Below are 19,007 nucleotides of genomic sequence, written 5' to 3' on the forward strand. Positions count from 1 at the left end.
CCAAACATGGAATATGATTTCCATAGACCGATGAGCATAAATACTGAAAAGGTTCTTCTCAAAGACATTTCACAAATTTACAAGATCTAAAAGACTAGCGGCACTATTTCACATGCAGTTGTCGTTTTCCTGTCCAGCACCCATGTTGTTAAAATAGGAAATGATTCTTAGTGGATTGCTGTTTTGAGGCAACTCAAAGCAATTGACCAACAACAATCTGGTCTGATGTAGTATGTTACTGTTGTTTTCAGTGAACATGATTAAGATAGTAAGATGCACCTACATAGGCGGCTGCACAACGCACATACACTCTGCATGTTACACGCACAGGAAGTGCACCTGTTTTTTTAGGAGAACGGGAGATCACATTTGATTGGTTTATTTCATGTTACATCTAAAACACATCTATGATTCATTTTGAACTGCACCTTACTTTGTGTTCAGACTATCCACCGTGAAACTCACAAAAGTGGTTTGGATAAGTCCGAAATTCACTTTTGCCTTTAGACAGTGCACTTAGATCAATAGAATTGAATCCTAATTGAACCTTAAATTTATGTAATATGTGTCTAAATGATATAAATATATCTCTTTTTCCATTGTCTGTCCCTGTGTCAGCCACATTATGATGTGGGCATCCTGCTCACCATCGTCCTGGCTATTCTCACCATCGTCCTCATCTTTGCTTTCCGCTACAAGTGCAAGTCCAACAGAACCTGGGTGAGTGAAATCAACTGCATCAGTGGGCAAAGGCAGTGGTTTGGATTCACCGAGCAGACAGAACTCTTATCAAAGGTCTTTCTAACTCTTCTCCCGTGCTGTGTTCAGGACTCCGTCCATCAGCAGACCATGCGGGCCATTAGTCGACTGGAGACCAAAACCTACAGCTCTCAGGGCTGCTCGGGCTCGCAGCGGCACCGTGCGGCCTGGGGTTCGGCCAGCAGCTCCAACTCCAGCCCCGTCTGTGCCATCTGCCTGGAGGAGTTCCAGGATGGACAGGTAAGGAGAGGAGAGAGAAGTTGATGCTGTATCTGTAGATTTAACTGTTCCTCATTAGTTATGTATCCTCAAATGTACCTCTACTTCGTTTTCACCCAGCATCTGAGGATCATCTCCTGCGCTCATGAGTTCCATAAAGACTGCGTGGACCCCTGGCTGCTGCAGCACCGCACCTGTCCCCTCTGCATGCACAACATCATGGGTGAGGAAAACCACATTCATGCTTCTGTTCTGGTAAAGAAGAGGCTGTTGCAAGAAGACTGGAAATCCTTTTATTTTTATTTGCCATTTAAAGTTTAGTTTTTAGCAACTCAGGAAACTCTGATGATTTCTTTTCTTTTAAGCATTCGGAAACAGCCCTTTGGATTTGGAATTTATTATCTCAGAATTTAATTTCTACTTTGATCAGTGCTCTATAAAGTGAGGTCACTGCTATATTTCTGACTGCTTCTGTGGTCCACAGGGACGGAGCGGCAGCAGCAGAGGAACAGACTCCAGCAGAGTTCGGAGCAAAGCCAGGGCTTTCTGCACACTCAGCAGTACAGCAGCCCACACAGCCACCCCTTTCCCCAGCACGCCATGCCCTTCTCTATGAGGCCCCACTATCCTCGCGGGCCCTCTGGACTTTATCCCAATCTGGGCCACTACAGTGGCTCGTCCCCCATGGACACACAGACACTGCGTTTCCTCCCCAACAGGCCGCTTGGCTCGAGCTGTGGGTACCACCTTCCTCCAGAAGGTCCCGGGAGGCCCCACAGGATCGGAGGTAACTGCAGGACGTCCACCCACCACTACACCCCGCGTCGGTCCTGCCACAACTACCGCTCATCCTGTACGGCGCAGCGGAGCGCATCCAGCTCAAGACTGCACCACGCGGTCTCCGTCACACCGCAGAACCGAGGAGCGCCGGCCCACAGCCGGCAGGACGAGGGGAGTTGCTCCGGTGGCAGCTACCACACAGAGCGCAGCGGATACATGGCTGACGGACCAGCGAGTGACTCCAGCTCAGGGCCGTGCCACGGCTCCTCCAGTGACTCAGTTCTCAACTGTACTGACGTGTCCCTGCAGGGAGTTTATGGCAGCTGGTCCACCTTCCGCAGCTCTCTGAGCAGTGACTATGATCCGTTTGTGTACTATGGGCCGGGTCCTGGGCGCGCCCCCCGCAGGAACAGCCTGGAGGCCGGAGCCCAGGCGCGGCCCAGGTCTCTGGATTCTGTGGTGAACAAAGCAGGCTGCCCTGAAGAACAGCCGCAGACTGTATTCAGCCACATCCACTACCACCGCCACAGACACCACCACTATGAGGAGGGGGAGCACAGTCAGGGCACGAACAGAGGCTCTGACGAGGAGCAGGGGGCCACTGCCGCTGCTGCAGCTGCACCCGCTGCTCTTGTCCTGGACAAAGACTCACCTGTGTGCCCTCCGAAGCACAGCCCCTGCCAATGCCCTAAGCCAGACCCCGCCGATCGGCCCAGTCCTGGAACAGAGTGTCAGGACCATGACCTCAGCAGCCCTACTGGACCTCCTGTCCTCGTGTCCCCAATCCCCTTACAGCTCCAGCCCCACTGCTGCCGCCAGGGACACGGACACCCTCCCGCTCCTCTCGGGCGAGTGGGAGCCTGCGTGCTTGACGGGTCCTCGGTCCGCTTCCACCAGAGCCTGGACCTGCAGGATGACCGTAGCATCCACATCCACTACGGTCAGGGCCCGGGCTTCTGCTGCTCCCCTCCGGAGCTGCACCCCGCCTTGCTCCCCGTGCCCCTCATTCTGGACTCTGGAGGGATGGAGGACTGGCCTTGCTGTGCCGGGGCCCATGTGGTGTGGCAAAAGCGGGTGCAGCAGGCACGCTCGGAGCCTCAGCTCCTGGGGCCCGGGACCTCTATGGATAGGCCACCCTGCAGGTTCCACCAGGGACCTGCTGCTGACCGCAACACAGACATTTGTTTATACTGCCAATCATTACACCACAATCAGGGTGGGTGTCACTTCTGTATCTTTAATCACAGGAGCAGCTGTCTGATTTTACAGGATAATTCCAGTTTAATACAATAAGGGTTTTAATTATATGTATTGATTATGATAACACTGTTCTCACCAAAGTCATTGCTAAGACCTGCAGCATTGCTGTGAAACTATTATAACATTTATAGCCACTATGACAAGTGAATCAGCCATTCATTTCAGTGGAAGATGGAGAAAATCTAAATACAAATGCTCCCCCTGGTATAAACTGGAATTGTCGCCTTCTGATGTGAAGAACTAATTTTTTTTTGTACTCTTCGATTTGTATTCGTTTGAATGTGACTCGAGTTGTTTTTGTGTTCACAGGATCAGAAGAGGAGTCTGGAGTGTGAGAACTTGTTGCATCCCCATTAATCCCACTGCTACACAGGAGCCACAATGGACAGGCCTCTGATTGGCTCTCATGTCTTCCACATACTGTAATTCCACCTGCAATGACTTCGTTCAGATGATTCTCCGGCGGCCCCCAGGATCCCACGCTAACGGGACGAAACAGCCCGTTACCACAGCTAAAAGTGTAATACGCCCGTCAGTCCACTGGAGGATACCGTGTCAGTGTCACGTTTTGCCTCGACTAGGCGTGAAACGTACCCGCATGTATGACAGAAAGAGGTCATGTGTCATCACTGCAGGACTCTTAATCTAAAATTTGGAAATGCAGCTCTAACAGACTTTCCCACTGAAACCCGAAGATGATTGACATATGAGGAAACATTGGCTGAAATAATGTGTGCAAGACTCCCAATACAGGTAATCAGATTGTGGTAGTAAACTGGCACCATATAAAACCAAAACCAAATTAAATACATTTGTTTAATCCTGAACATGCTAACGGCCTAATCTGTAACCTGCATAATATGTATATTAGTATATATATATATATATATATGTGTATTTTTATATTCTAAGTCAGATAGATATCCAAATGTTCTACTACGTCTCAGCATTGACGTGTCCCACATTAACACACACAAACATACTCTTTGCCCCGCATTCGATTGGTTGGACTCTGGTCAACCGGTAACAAGGTAGTAACAGTAGATCGAGATATACCCGGTACATCAAGGAGCTCTCCGAGTAAAAAAGGTTGGAGACGCCTGCTCTAGCACCACGTGGTTTTTAGTGCCTAAACCCAGGGCACCTTACTTTTCACGCCTGGGCGAAGCAAAACGTGACAGACACGGTTTTATCTGGTGGACTCACCGCTGGATTACACGCTTTGGTGGGATACTGGCTTTAATCATCAAGAGTGGAATTGAATTATGCCAAGATTTTAGAATAATTCTGAACCCTTCATGATGTTTAAAGTTAAAATATACTGAATGTGTGAATATGTGGTGTTGCCAGGGAAACGACTCATACACCGCACAGAGGAGGAATTCTTCTTCTGTGTTCGTCCTCGTCAGTTATAGGAAAAATCTTCATGATCTGACAAGTTCCCATGCTCCTTGGTGACAACCAACGAATGATCCTTGCTTTGGGTGTTGAGCCCTCATGAAGTGAGACTCCATCTGTGCATCGCTCACCCTTTTGGCAAATAACTTGATTTATCGTCGAGGTACTTAACTTTTATGTTCGCCTTCCTTCGCTGAGTCCAGTCTCAGCTGAGAGAAGCTTTTCTCTCCAGCCTACCTCAGCTCAGATTTCTTAACACGCCTCACACAGGGGGTCTTTAAAGGTACTGCTGTAGTGATTTTCATTTTTTCTGTTTTGTCACGACCATGTAGCTCCCATAAACTCAACGGACAGTTCACGTCTCGACAGTCTGACCTGAGAGAAAGGTCGATGCTCCGCCCCTCAAACACCGAACATTCACTGAGGTTGCTGAGCCTTGCATGGGCCTTGTTTTCAATATTTCAATAATGGCAGCTGTTTTGTTTGTGTTTAGGATCATTTTCTGTTGTTTTTTTTTTAAGTCCAATTTTTTTTTCATCTTTCAAAATGAACCTGTTTGACTGAATTATGTTTTTGTCATTGCAAGCTATTGTCTTGTTTTTGTCATTTCTCTTGCCAGTGGTTACTTCACATGTTTGACCTCAGTGCTGTTAAACCCCCCCGATCAGTGCACAGTGAACGGGCCTCATCAGAAGGACAACAACCAGATCCTCTGCTCCTTTAACTCACCATAATGTTGTATTATCCTCCACATAGGTTTTTTTTTTTTTTTCGTCTTCCAGCAACTAAAGCTCTGGAAAAAAAATGTTCCACCTTGTAGCCATAGAAACGACATAACGTCTGTGTCATAGTATAACTGGAGTAAAGCCATGGTAGATAAACCCAAGCATCAGTCTGTTGCAGTAGTTTCACGAAAGCGTGGTGTGCTTTTCCTGTGATTTCAAACTGTAGAGCCTGAGGAAGTCTCAGGAGCAACCAAACACTGGAAAAATGGGAAGAATTCATCTTAGTTACAGTAATGATACTCAAATAAGTAAAAAAAAAAAAAAAATCCATGCGCATGGCCAATCCCTGCTTTTGAGCTTAACGCACTTGAAGAAAGATCCACCTTAAATCAGAAATCTAATAAAGTGTTGTAAAGACTTTTCATAATCTGATAAATAGTTTTAGTAAATGTTATTTTTTTCATGGTTTTAAAAAGTTTTCCTATTTAGCCGCTGGCATACTTACAGACAGAAAATGTTTATATAGTCCAAGAAAACTGAGTAGATAAAAGTCGGCCTCGTCGTACCATCAAAGATGGATTTACTACTTAACCACAGGCTTCTTCGTGCTGGCACACAGAAATAATTGGAGATCTGAGGAGCAGGAATTCTGTTTTAGCGTGGACTTTCTCTGAAAGGCTCAGTGAAAATGTGAAAGGATTTTTCTTTGCAGTCAGACTGCAGACGCAGCAGAGGAAGAGCTCATGGACATTAACCGGTAGCACTTACTAAACATGTGCCTTATGCATTTAAACTGCTCATAATCCTGAACCAGGATCGTCCCGACACACTAAGCTCTTACCCGTCAAACCAAAGAGGCAAAATCTTGAACACAGTGAACTTGTGTTGTGCCTTAATTGTTTCCCTGCTCTGGCCCTTTCTTTGAATCTCAGTGTGTCCTTTCAGTGACAGGAGAAAACCTGCTGGAAGGGAAGTGGAAATAATTTTGGACTCAATATTTCTGGACAATCATGCAGAGTCTTTCCACCTGCAGTCCCTCGAACTGATACCTCACTTTGAATGTGTCAACACAGCGTCCTCCAGCTCAACAATCAGGGTTTCCTTTTCGTGCCCAAACAGTCTCAGAGACTGAGATGGAAATGACTGAATTACAAGCAGCACTTTGGCTTCAGCAGATTTTATAGGAAAAAAAAATAAAAACAACAGAAAACTCATAGTATTAATTGTAAAGCCAGCCCGAAACCGTCAGCACATGAGAGATAGCATTTAGCGACGCCGCAGAATACCCGGTGTGATTTCATCCTCTTCAAGAGCTTTCTCTTCGTGTTGTTTATGTGTTTGTTTTTGTTATGTTTTGCAAGAATAATGAGCTGAAACTGCCTTTTCTAATAGAGTAAAAAGTAAAAAATCCCTCCAGAACTTTAAGGGATATTTCAGTATATTTTGGATACTTTGTGTACAAAAAGAGAACAACAAAAAGCAGAAATGAAATAGTGTTGTATTTTATATATAATAGAACATTTCAATATAGTGACATGTCACTAATATATTTATTTACTAATATATTTATCCATTTTGTCCAGGTTTGAAAGAGAGGTTTCTGTATAGACTGAATGTTTCTATATGGAAACTGACCGGTGCCATCGCAGATGTATCAGCCTGTCTTCATTCCAATTATATGCAAATAAATTATTTTGAAATAAAATGGAATTCAGTTTTATTTGTTTGCAGGAGATGTTTGTGTGTCAGTGTTTTTAAAGGAATAGTTAACAAGCCCAATAGTTTCATACCTGCTTCCCCTAAAGGTCTTCTAGATAACTTAAATATTGTATGAGACCACAGAGGGATTCTGGAAACATCTGCACGCTTTCTCTAAACACTAGGAAGGAATTAAACATATAGATAGCGTATACGTGTCCTTACAAATCAAGAACTGTTTACACAAGGCCAAAATAAATCAATTTATAAAAGGATATAAAATATGCTGCACAAGGCGAGATAAAAAAAAACAAAACTGCAAAAGTTTTAAATAATCTGAATCAAACTCTGAAATAACACACAGTGGAAGAAGAGCTCACTGTATATCTGATAAATAAAACCCTTTATTCTCACCTGAGCTGGACATTTTACGCTTCCACACTGGCAACAATTGAGGTTTTTGGTTGTTTGTCTGTCCCAGTCTGAACAATATATATATATATTATTATTATACACCCCGAGAGAGGTTTTTTTTTTTCATATTTGGCACAAATATCCACTTGGACTCAGATGAACTGATTCGATTTGCTCAAAGGTCAAAGGTCACTGTGACATTTGTGGCCACAACTATAGTAGCTTTCAGGTCTGAAAAATAACGCCAATGCAGGAATGCTTTAAGCTGCAATACCACCAAGTGCCTCTAGAGGTTTGGCTCCAAAAAGCCTCCGGCTCCATAGACTCCCATTCAACTACTCATGAAATATGAAGCCAATACATGTTTTGCCACGAGTCACTCCTTCTTATTCATTTTCTGGTGGTTCATCTGAAAAATAATCCCATCATTAATTTGAAAATAATTTTGGGGGCGTGTCTGTTTGATTGACAGGCCTGTGGTGCAGTCAGGTTTCCACAATCAGTGGGTGGGACGTATATCGTTGGGTTTCCAATCAGATTGATTCAGATCCACTGCTTGCTCCTCCCCAGCTCGTCCAAATATGGTCACTACCGGCTCCAAACCGCTCCGAACTAGCAAGATGGCACCGGCCAAAATCCGAATTGGAGGCTTCGTAACGGCCGTTTACAAACCAACGGGTGACGTCACTGCTGGTTGCCGCTTGGCCATAACTCAAGTGCTCATGTGCTGATGACTAAATTTCACACAAATGTCTAACAGGATAAAATGTTGAAGTGATATCCTTTTATATCCCAAAGGTCAAAAGTCAACTTTATTGTAACATAATTATGTTCTGCTAAAACTTTTCTGTTTGTTATTTAACATCATTACTCGAGAACAGAAGGGAGATTGTGATATTATTTCACTTTTAGATACTGAGTTGGTGACACTAATCTTTGGTGTCCCCCTTTGAGACTGTGCTAATTGTATAAATCTTCTGTGCTGTCGGGTTGAAGATGTGTGTGAAACATCCCCTTTTTGGAATATGTGGCTTATCTGCAGCAACATTTGAAGCATTGTGTCATTGCATGCTGTCAATCAGCTTTATTGGCCAAGCATGTCAACACATAAGGATTCCCACATATATGGGTCTGGACAGAAATGAATGTAAACTGCAACGTGCCTCCTTGGTGAAGACAAACAACCACAGGATGACTCACTCGTGTGGAAGATGGCCGCTATAAATCAGAAAAAAACAATTTAGCCGATATTACTGGTATCATTTAATACAACAATCGAAGATAACAACAAAACAATTAACTTGGTGTGAGAACTGATGGCAGAATTAAATGTGATAAAGGGATGTATTCTGGACACTGTGTATGTTTTATTGAAAGTTATTTTATTTAGTGAGAGATTACAAACGAAAATCCCAAATTAAGTTGAAAGATGTTTCGTAGGTGAGCGTCTACACTGACGTTTGATGCTGCTGCTGTGTTTGTACTGTACAACAACACACACTGTTTTCAGGCAAAGTGGAAATGGGAATGGGAGTAATCATTTGATCCCGAAGCCAGCGCACACAAACTTGATGTTGAATGTGACATGCAAACCCCACAACTGCTTATAATTAGACACAGATCTGTTTTTTAATGATAAAAGTGTGGATTTTACTGACATGGAGCAGCACAGATAATGACTACAATTTAATTTGGAGTTGAAGTCGTACTTAAAATTTATCTACTAAAGGAAAAGATATTTTGGGAAATGTATTTGTTTGCTTTCTGGATGAGAGCCAGAAGACTTTCAGACATGAGAGTGGTGTTAATCTCCTCATGTGGCTCTCCAGAAGAAATAAGTTAACTATTCCTTTAATATTTTAACGTCTGTTTCCCAAACACACATGCCAGCCGACATGAACATGAGTTTCTTTATTTAGCCATTCACTGTGCAATCTACTGACAGCTCAAAGCATATCGGATAACGCTCGTAGCTTGTCACAAGAAGCTGTTCAGCACCCTGCACATGTTTGATGCACTGCAGTTTTGGTGGGTGTTGTGGATCGCCTCTGAAATTTATAATACATATATAAGAGTGTCAGTGTGGTTTGGCAGCAGTGGGTGGAGGATCAGTAGAAGGCTTTGGCCTGCCCTTCAGGTGTCAGCACTGTGAGGTTGCCCCTGGCGTCCTGGTCCTTCTCAATGGCCTCAAAGAGAGACTTGAAGTTTCCTGCCCCAAAGCCCTGGAGAAAGAACAGACACACGCAGATGGCTAATTACCCAAAAAGATCTGCCGTCTTCTGTGTCATTTGTTATGGCTCTGGGGATCTTTCCTCAGACTGCGTTCGGGGTGTTTGACACTTTGATGTCGGATCACAAACGGCAGATAAATATTCTCGCAGGGTTCAAACATCCTCTCGGCTCTGACAGGCAGCCACGCTCACCCGGAGCTTGCAAATTAATCGCGTAAATATTTTCATAGATAATCAAAAGATCAAGTGTTGGTGGTTGGTGGAGAGATTCTTTGCTGTGGTTCAGATTGCGTTTCTAACTTTCATGCATTGTATCCACATCTGGAGAGCGCGGAGAGTGACATGACGCGCCTGTTCTGACAAGCAGAGTGGGTGCTGGGTGTTATGAATTAAGTGCCACAGGGTGCAACCCAACCCAAAGATCCCCCTCGCTGTGAGGCAGAGAGCCTTTTAATCTGGATCTGTGATAGATTTACAGAGCTTTTACAAGTGGGCTGCTCTCATACTGTTCACACTGGGTGGGAGCCGTAAACAGGTGTGCAGGCAGGTAAAGGAGGGAAACGGCACTACAGGCCTGTAAATCCCACCAGTCAAGGCTGGATTACCAGCCAAGCAAAACGGGCAACTGTACAGGGGCCCCAGTCCCTGCAGGCCATAAGGACCTATAATATTGTTATTTATTGCAAAATTGTTGTAAATCATGTGCACCACTGACGTACAGTAACAGAGGAACTTGCCAACATCTCATTTTGAGACCAAAACGGTTGTAGTTTAAAGGAGCCGTGTGTAGGATTTAATGGTATCTAGACCCAACCGAGCACTCCTCTTCTCACTCTCCTCTTTCCAGCATGATCTATGATGGCTGCAAAACTCAAGCCAAAGTCCCTTTCTTAGAGCCCCGGGTTTGGTTTGTCTGTAGGAACATGGCGGGGCAACATGGCACGCTCTATAGAAAGGGGACCTGCTCTCATGTGGGTTGGCTGGTGCTGGATTGGATCGGTAAGGACCGAATCCCTGCCTATTATTGGCTGTTAGATTGTGAAAGAGTTAAGGCAGACTAACTGTGAGGGTCCAGTTGACTGACTTCAGTTAAACAACCAATTACAACAGCATTTAGAGCACGCGTCCCTCTAGCTGATCCAATGTAGCACCAACCATGAAATGCTAATTCGACGATAACAAGAACATAATGATTCTTGGTTTCAGGAGATTTTACAGAAATGAAAAAATAACTATGAAAATGATATTCCATTTCTGCTGATAGATTTACCTAAAACCTACACACAGAACCTTGAAGTGTGCTTTATGAAATTTTCTAAATTTTTTTGTGTTTCAAGTAATTAACACACAAAGCTGGGACAGAGTTGTGTTATTCCATCATTAAAATATAGTATGGCTGCAACCAACAATTATCTTTAGTATCATTTGATTGTTGAGTGTATAAAGTGTCTAAAAAACAGGATATTAACATATTTAAAAGGTCAAAAATCAAAAATTGAAACTGTGAAACTACAAATTCTTCACAGTGGAGTAACTGATACTTTTGAATTTGGGGCATTTAGCTTAAAAAAACGATTTATCAATAACCAAACTGTCATTAATCCACTGATCATTTCAGCTCTTGACTTAAGCTTGGTTACAGTTGGTGGCCAGGTGGCCCAACAACAAATGTTTGCCCTCGGGCCTCACTGGAGGTAAATTCAGCCGTGCCGTCAGTGACAGTTTGAACAGTAGGTTAATAATAATAATTAAGCAGACTCCCTAACTGGTCACTTACAAAGTGGTTATTCCTCTGAATGACCTCCAAGAAAAGTGTTGGTCTGTCCTGCACGGGCTTGGTGAAGATCTGGAGGAGGTAGCCCTTGTCATCGAAGTCGACTAAGATTTTCAATTCCTACAATAAAGAAATAAAATATAATTTATGTTTTCGTGCACAAGCAAAAAATGCTGTAAAAGAAAATCAGGCTTGCTGAGATTAACCCTCACCTGTAAACGGTCGAGATCCTCCTTCACCTTGATTTTGGCAGTCCTGAGTTTCTCCCGCAGGTTGACATAGTACGCGTCAGGTGCTGCGAGGAAATCCATCCCTCGGGCTCGCAGGTTCACTATCTGTTTACAGACAAAGATAAAAAAGGATTGAGGATTGAGGCTGACGTCTGTGGAATCATGTGGAATTTTCCCGATAATTCAACATTAAAGACTCACAGACTGAATAATGTTTGACGTGTTGAGGGCAATGTGCTGAACACCTGGTCCTCCGTTATAGTCCACGTATTCCTGTGAAGATACAAGAGCCGGACACTTAACACACACATTTTAATGTCACAAACGCAGCAGACTGAACAACAACTCCTGAGGACGCTGGAGGTCAAACAGGAAGTCTCAAAGAAAATCCCACCTGGATTTGTGACTTCTTTTGACCCTTGGCGGGTTCATTGATGGGCATCTTAATGGTCTCTTCATAGTTTGTCACCACTATGGACCTCAGCGCGCTGTACTGCGTGTGGATCTGCTTGTCGTCTATTGACCAGAACCGGTGGAACATCAGACACTTCTGATACCTGGAATTTAAAGAACACAAACAAGGAAACTGAGTTCAAAGAACAAGTTCAACCTTATCAGGGGATACAGAATCTTTCCTCTTGGTGATTTATTTAGACAAAAGTTGGACTTTTCATATCCGCTGGGGCCTGCTTTTTGAATATGTCTATCACCCTGCGACTGTGACTGTGGAGGAGTGACCGTGTGTCGAGTGTTTACTCGTCCTTTTGCCCCGTGTGTCTGCTGCTGTACCCGCCATGAGTGTACGTGCGCTGAAACAGGAGCCTTACCAGTCTGTAACTGGCACCATTTCGTCATCTGGCTGGTTTCCCACAATGTGATCGATGAAGTTTAAACCTGCTGGTGGACTACAGTGAAGAAGAACAAAGTAAAACACAGGAAAAACCTCAGGAACCCCTTGACAGACACACATTACATCCTCCCTGATTTGTATATTCATTTTCACTTGCAAAAAAATTTGATCAAACATACTTTTTTTTACATTTAGTGTGAAAATTAGGAAAATGTCTTTATGTTTGAACTTCACAGGAAAGGGAAAATAGCAAAGTACAAAAAACTGATTGTTAACTAATCACTGACACTGTTACACACAGGATTCAGGGTCAAACTTCACTGTTAGACCGCTGTAGTTCTTCCTAGCACTTAGGGTCAAATTAGTCCAGTTAAGAAATACATATAAAGTCACTGATTGAAAGTAAATCAACACAACTACTGTATTTAAGCACAATTTTGGGGTGAATTTTGTGCTACTTTCTATTCTGCTACATTTTACTGAACTACACTTTAAGTTACACAACCTTACAAACAATATAAAATAATGGCAACAGCATACTTTGAACTACATTATATTACTGTAATTTGAATGACCTCTACTTGCACTACTTGATACTTCTTCTAACCTTAAATCATTGGGTTAAATATCTATACAAACATTCTGTATATATTTGACCCAGTTAGTGTTATTTTCATATTGATATTGGGTTATTTATCCCAAATGAAAAAAATGGTTTTAGAATTTAAAAAAAACTAAAATAACCTGATTTCAGTTTGAGCAAAAAACCCAAAGTCTGTACTGAGTACTTACTACATTTTTCTTAATTTATTTTCAGTGCAGGAGTTTTACTTGAATTTGAATGTTTTTACACTGAAGTATTGTTACTTACATGTGTGTCTATGCATATGCATATGATATAGATAACTACATCGATATAAACTATGTATTTTGGCTCCAGTTTGTAATAGAAGAAAAGTTATGTAAGAGACTCACAGTTTGGCTAACAGAGGATCTCTAAACAGAGGCTCTTTGTAGCCGGGCAGGAAAAGGCCTTTGTAGGGTCCGAGGTACTCAATGAGTGTGTGTGTTGTATCTCCGTACTGGGGACAAAACATTTGCACAACATTATTATTCACCTCCAGTTTGTTGTGTATATTTCCACAAGGTTTTAAAACGTGAGTCACAGTGTTTGTACCGTCTGAACCACAGCATACTTGACCCTCCCGTGGCTGTCCTGCTCCACCCAGGGCTCCTTGATGACCACAGCTCCTCTCTCCATAGCTGTCTGTCAGCGGAGAAGTGGGTGGAAATAAAGGAGTTGACTGAACAACAGTGTGTCTCTGCCTGTGGACGGCTCCTGGAAGCCCTCCAGTGGCTGAAGACAGAACATCTTCCTACAATTTTTTTTTTGTGTGTGTCTCAGAAAGCTGATGCTACACTGCTGATCTCTGCAGTGAGTCAGTGTGGCTCTGTGTCTTTGCAGCCACCTGTCAGTCAGCAGCGTTTATCTAAACCTGCTGTCTGACCTTGACTGAGGTGAAGAGTTCAAATGAGCTGCAATGCTGCACTTCAATAGAAGTTGTTATGACGCCGGCATGTTTACTCCTGTTTCAACACACACATATTACCTCCTGTGAGTGTGTACTTAATGATGTCAAAAACAAAACAGCAGCTTAAGCTTGAATCAAAGTCGATGGAAGGAGTGTATTTGAATGCAGCTGCGAAATATAATCGACAAATTATTAAGGAGTTTTATCATAGGTCAACATTTATTAAGACTTAAGATTGATAACTATTTTAAATTAGCCCGGTCTTTACCAACTGTACTGCAAAACAAATAATATAATGTAAATTCTTCTGACATGGACAGTGAATACTTTTACATTGTAATCATATTTGGATGCTTAAACGTTTGTACTTTTATTTAAGAATAATTGTAACTTCTAAACTTTGGTATTTCTTATTTTTCCCACCGCTTTATGTAAAGATACGGCTGTGTAAAACGGTTTGTCTTTCCAATCACAGTACATTATGTCCACAAAAGGAAAACACTGTAGCTTAGTCCGCGAGCATTTTAAAGTCACACACAGGTCCTCTGTCATGTTACCTTAACTAAGAAGTCACAGTCCTCCACCTGGATAGCGATGTCTTTGACTCCGTCTCCGTGCTTCATCAAGTGTTCTCCCATCTCTGAGGGAGGATTAAAGCATGTTAAAACGCAGGCATTTCATTTCTTATACAGCCTCAAGTCTCCCGATGAGCAAACTTGCCTTCATTTCCAGGATTTAGTGGAGATTCAAACACAAATATTATCTGAGGAGAGAGGAGGAGTGGTTGTGTTCATGCAGAGGACAGATTTACTGTAAATTCAAACAGTCGATAAATGCAGGATGTTAAAGTCCATACCTTGTCCTGTCTGATGGCATGAGACACCACCTCTCGGCTGCCCGTCTCCAGACCTTTATAGGCCAGAGACTCGAAGCCCATTTTATCACAGTAGAACGTGGCTGCCTGAAAAGTGATCAGTTTAATGTGAAAGGAATTAAACAGGAGTTTACCTTCTCCCAAAAAATAGACTGTGTGATGTGTTGTTTCGCCCGTGTGCTGAACCATATTGAGAAAAGATGATGAATAATCTGGTTTTGTTGTTGTTGTTTTATGAAAGTACGTCTGATTCATGATGTTGCCTAAATCGTAAATTCTATTTAATCTTAATTAGATTCAGTGAGCCGTAATAAGATTGATATTTTCTTTCTTAATTAATCTGTTAGTATGTTTTTTCTGTTGAGTGATTTATAATTTTGTCTATAATATGTCAGAAAACAGGGAAATTGGCCATTAGACTTTTCCAGAGCTGACGGTGACATCTTCACAGAGCTTTTTTTTTTTCAATGCATGCGGCTGTCCAAAACCCAAAGATAGTCAGTTAACTGTTGTCAGTATTGATGTTACGATTTACGTAATTCCTCCAGGATTTGAAAATTGTATCTGAATTTTAAATAGGAATGACTTGAATTGGTGCTGAAATCATGACAACGTCTCAACTAAAAGCTTCTCGTCGTATGGGGAGGGTTCGGATACTGACCTGTTTGGCATTGCCGACCCAGAAGGTGAGATGATGAAACTTGACAAACTTTCCCCTTGCGGGCTAAAAGGCAAAAAGTACAACAGAAGTATTACATTACCAAACTATGAAAAGAATCCCTCGTGCCAACAGACTCAGTAACTGAAGGAATTTTCAGTGTTTTACAAGTATAATAGCTACTTTAGTTTAAATAGAGGCTAAACTGATTTTTTTTTTCTCCCTTCAACATTCAGCCATCATGTATGTTTCAGCCTTCTTTTGTAGAACTAACAGTCCCGTTAATGCACTTATCAAACAACATCACACATCATAGACTTCTGCCAAATAAAGAGACAATCTTAATCTCACCTTCTCTCCTTTATCTGTGTAGCTCGTCTAAAAAGAAAGAAAAGATATGAATCATTATAAAGTCATGAGCAAGTGACTAATCTGCAGCCAACAGATCTGATACTTCTAATGTGACTTAATTGGTTCTTATCCACTTAAGAAGCCATTGCCCCCACTCAGCTGTGAAACCGTCCAGTGTCCCACAGCTGGGAGCATCTGCTCATTATGCCTGGCCCTGATTACAGGGAAGTCTCTTACCATGCTGGGACTGCAGATGGGCCTCAGTTCAGAGAAGAGAGAGATCAAAAATCAGTGCCCGGCCAGACGGTGTGCAGATAAGTACTGACCTGCTGACCAACTGTGATTGGTCCTTTAGGATCTACACCCATCTGTCCGCCTCCCTGCTTCCTGATGCACTTTAGCTAAAAAGTTAAGCAGCAGTGGCCCAAGTTTTGTCTCCTTCTCCTGAGCCCTGTGTCGAATGAGTTGTCAGTACTCAGAGACACAGTCGTCATAGAAACATGGACACATTAACCTCAACTAGGGAAAACATGAAAGTAAAAACACACACACTCTACTCTGGGATGTTATGGCTCAAATACAGAACAAAACTCTCATATAAACATGTCATAAAGATCAGGTTTTTTAAATGTGTAATATAATAGATAATCATTAAAGCTTAAAACAATTTGAAGAATCCAACTGAAGGTCCTGCACTCAGAAAAATGCAGTGATTAGAAGGGTGAGGATTTAAAAAAATAAAAAAAAGAGATAATCCTGCCCAACACTAGTCCCTCTGAGAGCCCTCCCTGACTTCCACCACCAGAGGGTGCAACACTGCCTGACATGGATAATACGGCAGGAAATACACACAGCGAGCATGGACTGTAAGATCACAAGGTACCAGAGACAGAACTGGAATGTGATCTGATTTCAAGTTACTCCCGTGAATTACAGTATATTTATTCAAAGGCTCTAGATTCTAATATCAGCCATTTGCCAACACTAGGCCACGTTTCCTCTCCACGAGGACTCACACTTTGAAAATTGGATTAAAAACAGGTTGTAATCACGAGTTCAACACCACTGATCACAATTTATTCACGGTTGTTTTGCGTCACAATATCTGTCAAATAAACACACCTGTAAATCACAGCACATATACTGAACTCGTACAGTATTTTTCTGGGCAATCTTTGAAGATTAGGCCATGGAACAAAAACATGTTGATACATAACTTGAAATAGATAGCCCAGGGCTGCAACTAATAATTATTCCAATAACAAATGAATTCACATTCCTTTTAGTAGGTTATTATTGCGATTAATACATCATATGACAGTTGTCAGAAAATAAAGATGTCCACCACAAGATGTTCAATTTCCAATTATATAAAATAGAAAAACAACAAGCTTTCACATTTGAGAAGCTGGAAACAGAGAATTTATAATATGTTTTTCATAAATTACTGATCTGTCACTTATCAAAATATAATAGGCTCGTTGTTTTGACTTTCACGCTTCCCCTTGTGGTTGTTTCAATCGCTGCTGAATGGTTTTTTTTTTTTTTTTTAAATTAAATATTTTTTATTATATTATTACTTTAATATATATATCTAAATCAATGCTTCAAGCCTTTCATTGGACCCCAACATGTCTTAAATTCTTTGAATATGAAAACCCTGCTCTGTGTGCCTGGGCACACGGACCGCACCAGATTTGTGTGGAGCCAGTTTGTGCCGCGCTGTGATTTTCTATTGGTGCGCTTCAGGAGTTTAGTGGCGCCTGATTGGCTCAGCTGTGGGTGTGTGCGAGTCACTAACCTGCCGGTCGACAATCCTCATTGGCCGGTACGGATTCTGCAGCACCATTGGTCCGGACTGTTCAGTTTTCGTCTTATCTATTGGCTGGCGCTGTTGTCATCACATAAAAATGCGGAAGTTGTGTAGTTTACTGAGTCACCGTTGTGTCAGCTGATTCTTTCTGAGTAAGTAACTCGATTTCATTTTTTTTTTTAAATGAAGTAACTTCTGAATCGCGTATTCTGTGCGTTGTGTTTTCAGGCCGTCAGACTTGTGTTGAACTGGTGAACCTTGAGCCGTTTTGGCGTTTTCTGTGAGCAAAAGAGCGGATTTTCTCCCCCAGTCTCCAGTAATGTAGCTATCCGGCAGCTAGCGTGGTGCTAACGTTCGCAAACAGCGCACATCCACGCACACGCACACTTTCGGTTTGTGAGCCGGTCGCCTCGCGGCTCCGTGGCCGCCGGTAACGAGGCTGTCGCCCGCTTCCACTTCCACCGTAGGTGCCCGTAAACTTTATCCCCCTTCGGTCACACCTGTTGTGTTGTGGAACTGCTGTCCCCCGTTTGAATGGAGCTTCCTCCGAACAGCTCGCCGGCACCGCTGGACATCTCCGGACCGGAGAGAGAACCCCTCCCCGGGATCCCCCCGATGTTTCCTGGGAAATAGTTTCATAATCAGGAGGACGAGAAACCGGTTTCGTCCACTAAGTGTTTCACTGGCAACTGCTTTCTATCCTCATCACATAAGATCCGTGTTTGACTCACCGTGCATGGATTTTAGTTTTAGCCCAATTTTATAAACTAAATTTTTGAAGTAAGAAGTGAAGTACTGGTTGTTCAGTTAGGTATTATTATTATTATTATTATTATTATTACAATAATACAGACGTGAGTACTCTGTGATGCCACTGCAGTCCAAAACCTCCTCAAGTTACCTTCACTTAAAGGTCCCATATTTTACACTTTCTACTGGGATTTTATTTGTAGTCTTGCTATTCATAAGAACATATCTTTTGGTTTTGAGTAAAAACCTTGTGAATGTAGTTGTGCGTCTCTGGATCTCTCCCAAGAACTGGGTTCGGTTGTCTTTTGTTTGGTCTTACAGCGAACTCGCTCTGCAACAGAATGGCCGCTTTGTGTTTTCTTCCACATCAAAGTTTGGACAGTGTGCTGTGCTGGAGGCCGACGTTTGTGACATCATAACATTATATAAGTCCAAACGGCACAGCTGCTGAATATGGGCTGCGTGTATTTTCAGTGGACTGAGTGTATTGACACTTTAGCACCCTAGACTGGCTTTGTTGTAAAAAAAATAGAAATTTGAATTTGTACAATAGGGGACCTTTAAGGCAACGGCAGGAACATAAGTCTCTTAATTGAGAAGTTGGGCTCAGGAGATGTTTGTTATTTGTAACTGATTGCCATAATAGGCTAAATCATCATTGGATCGATTATAATAATGTTTGTGTCCGTTT

At 42.5% G+C, this 19,007-nt stretch overlaps 3 protein-coding genes across 4 annotated transcripts in view; 2 read left to right on the plus strand and 1 right to left on the minus strand.

Annotated features, from left to right (window-relative positions):
- The window catches only part of LOC138196702 (E3 ubiquitin-protein ligase RNF43), a 91,261-nt gene extending 84,440 nt beyond the window's left edge, over window positions 1–6,821 (plus strand). Inside the window, exons 5-9 of the mRNA XM_069147018.1 lie at window positions 619–720; window positions 829–999; window positions 1,099–1,201; window positions 1,463–2,974; window positions 3,328–6,821. Coding sequence (XP_069003119.1) covers window positions 619–720; window positions 829–999; window positions 1,099–1,201; window positions 1,463–2,974; window positions 3,328–3,353 — 1,914 coding nt within the window. The 3' untranslated portion in view covers window positions 3,354–6,821. The remainder of the gene's footprint in view (window positions 1–618; window positions 721–828; window positions 1,000–1,098; window positions 1,202–1,462; window positions 2,975–3,327) is intronic.
- A 1,501-nt stretch (window positions 6,822–8,322) lies between these two features.
- Window positions 8,323–18,109, minus strand: hpda (4-hydroxyphenylpyruvate dioxygenase a). Of its 2 annotated transcripts, none has more exons than XM_069147023.1 (14): window positions 17,555–18,109; window positions 15,754–15,780; window positions 15,406–15,468; window positions 14,727–14,831; window positions 14,591–14,633; window positions 14,428–14,510; window positions 13,516–13,605; window positions 13,314–13,420; window positions 12,316–12,393; window positions 11,883–12,045; window positions 11,690–11,761; window positions 11,471–11,593; window positions 11,262–11,378; window positions 8,323–9,475 (listed from the first exon to the last, which is right to left on the minus strand). In XM_069147023.1, exons 1-14 carry the CDS (start codon window positions 17,600–17,602, stop codon window positions 9,362–9,364), a joined length of 1,233 nt encoding a protein of 410 aa, XP_069003124.1. In that variant the 5' UTR covers window positions 17,603–18,109; the 3' UTR covers window positions 8,323–9,361. The 2 variants fall into 2 exon arrangements, with proteins under 2 accessions (XP_069003124.1, XP_069003125.1); XM_069147024.1 differs by lacking the exon at window positions 17,555–18,109 and adding an exon at window positions 15,991–16,056.
- mtmr4 (myotubularin related protein 4) overlaps window positions 17,667–19,007 on the plus strand; it is a 41,881-nt gene continuing 40,540 nt past the window's right edge. The window contains exon 1 of the mRNA XM_069147021.1: window positions 17,667–17,718. The gene's annotated coding sequence lies outside the window, so the exon portion shown is untranslated. The remainder of the gene's footprint in view (window positions 17,719–19,007) is intronic.

Source organism: Embiotoca jacksoni, unplaced genomic scaffold (assembly GCF_022577435.1).
Source record: "Embiotoca jacksoni isolate LCO1_2020_lvr unplaced genomic scaffold, fEmbJac1.0.p SCAF_13, whole genome shotgun sequence".
Lineage (NCBI taxonomy): Eukaryota > Metazoa > Chordata > Actinopteri > Embiotocidae > Embiotoca > Embiotoca jacksoni.

Coding starts and splice junctions, on each gene's coding strand:
- hpda (XM_069147023.1), bottom strand. CDS start 17,602: ATGGTGCTGCAGAATCCGTACCGGCCAATGAGGATTGTCGACCGGCAG. Junction 13,606..14,427: donor ACTGTGACTTCTTAGTTAAG/GTAACATGACAG, acceptor CTCCGCTGACAG/ACAGCTATGGAGAGAGGAGC. Junction 11,594..11,689: donor CGTCAAACATTATTCAGTCT/GTGAGTCTTTAA, acceptor GTCTGTAAACAG/ATAGTGAACCTGCGAGCCCG.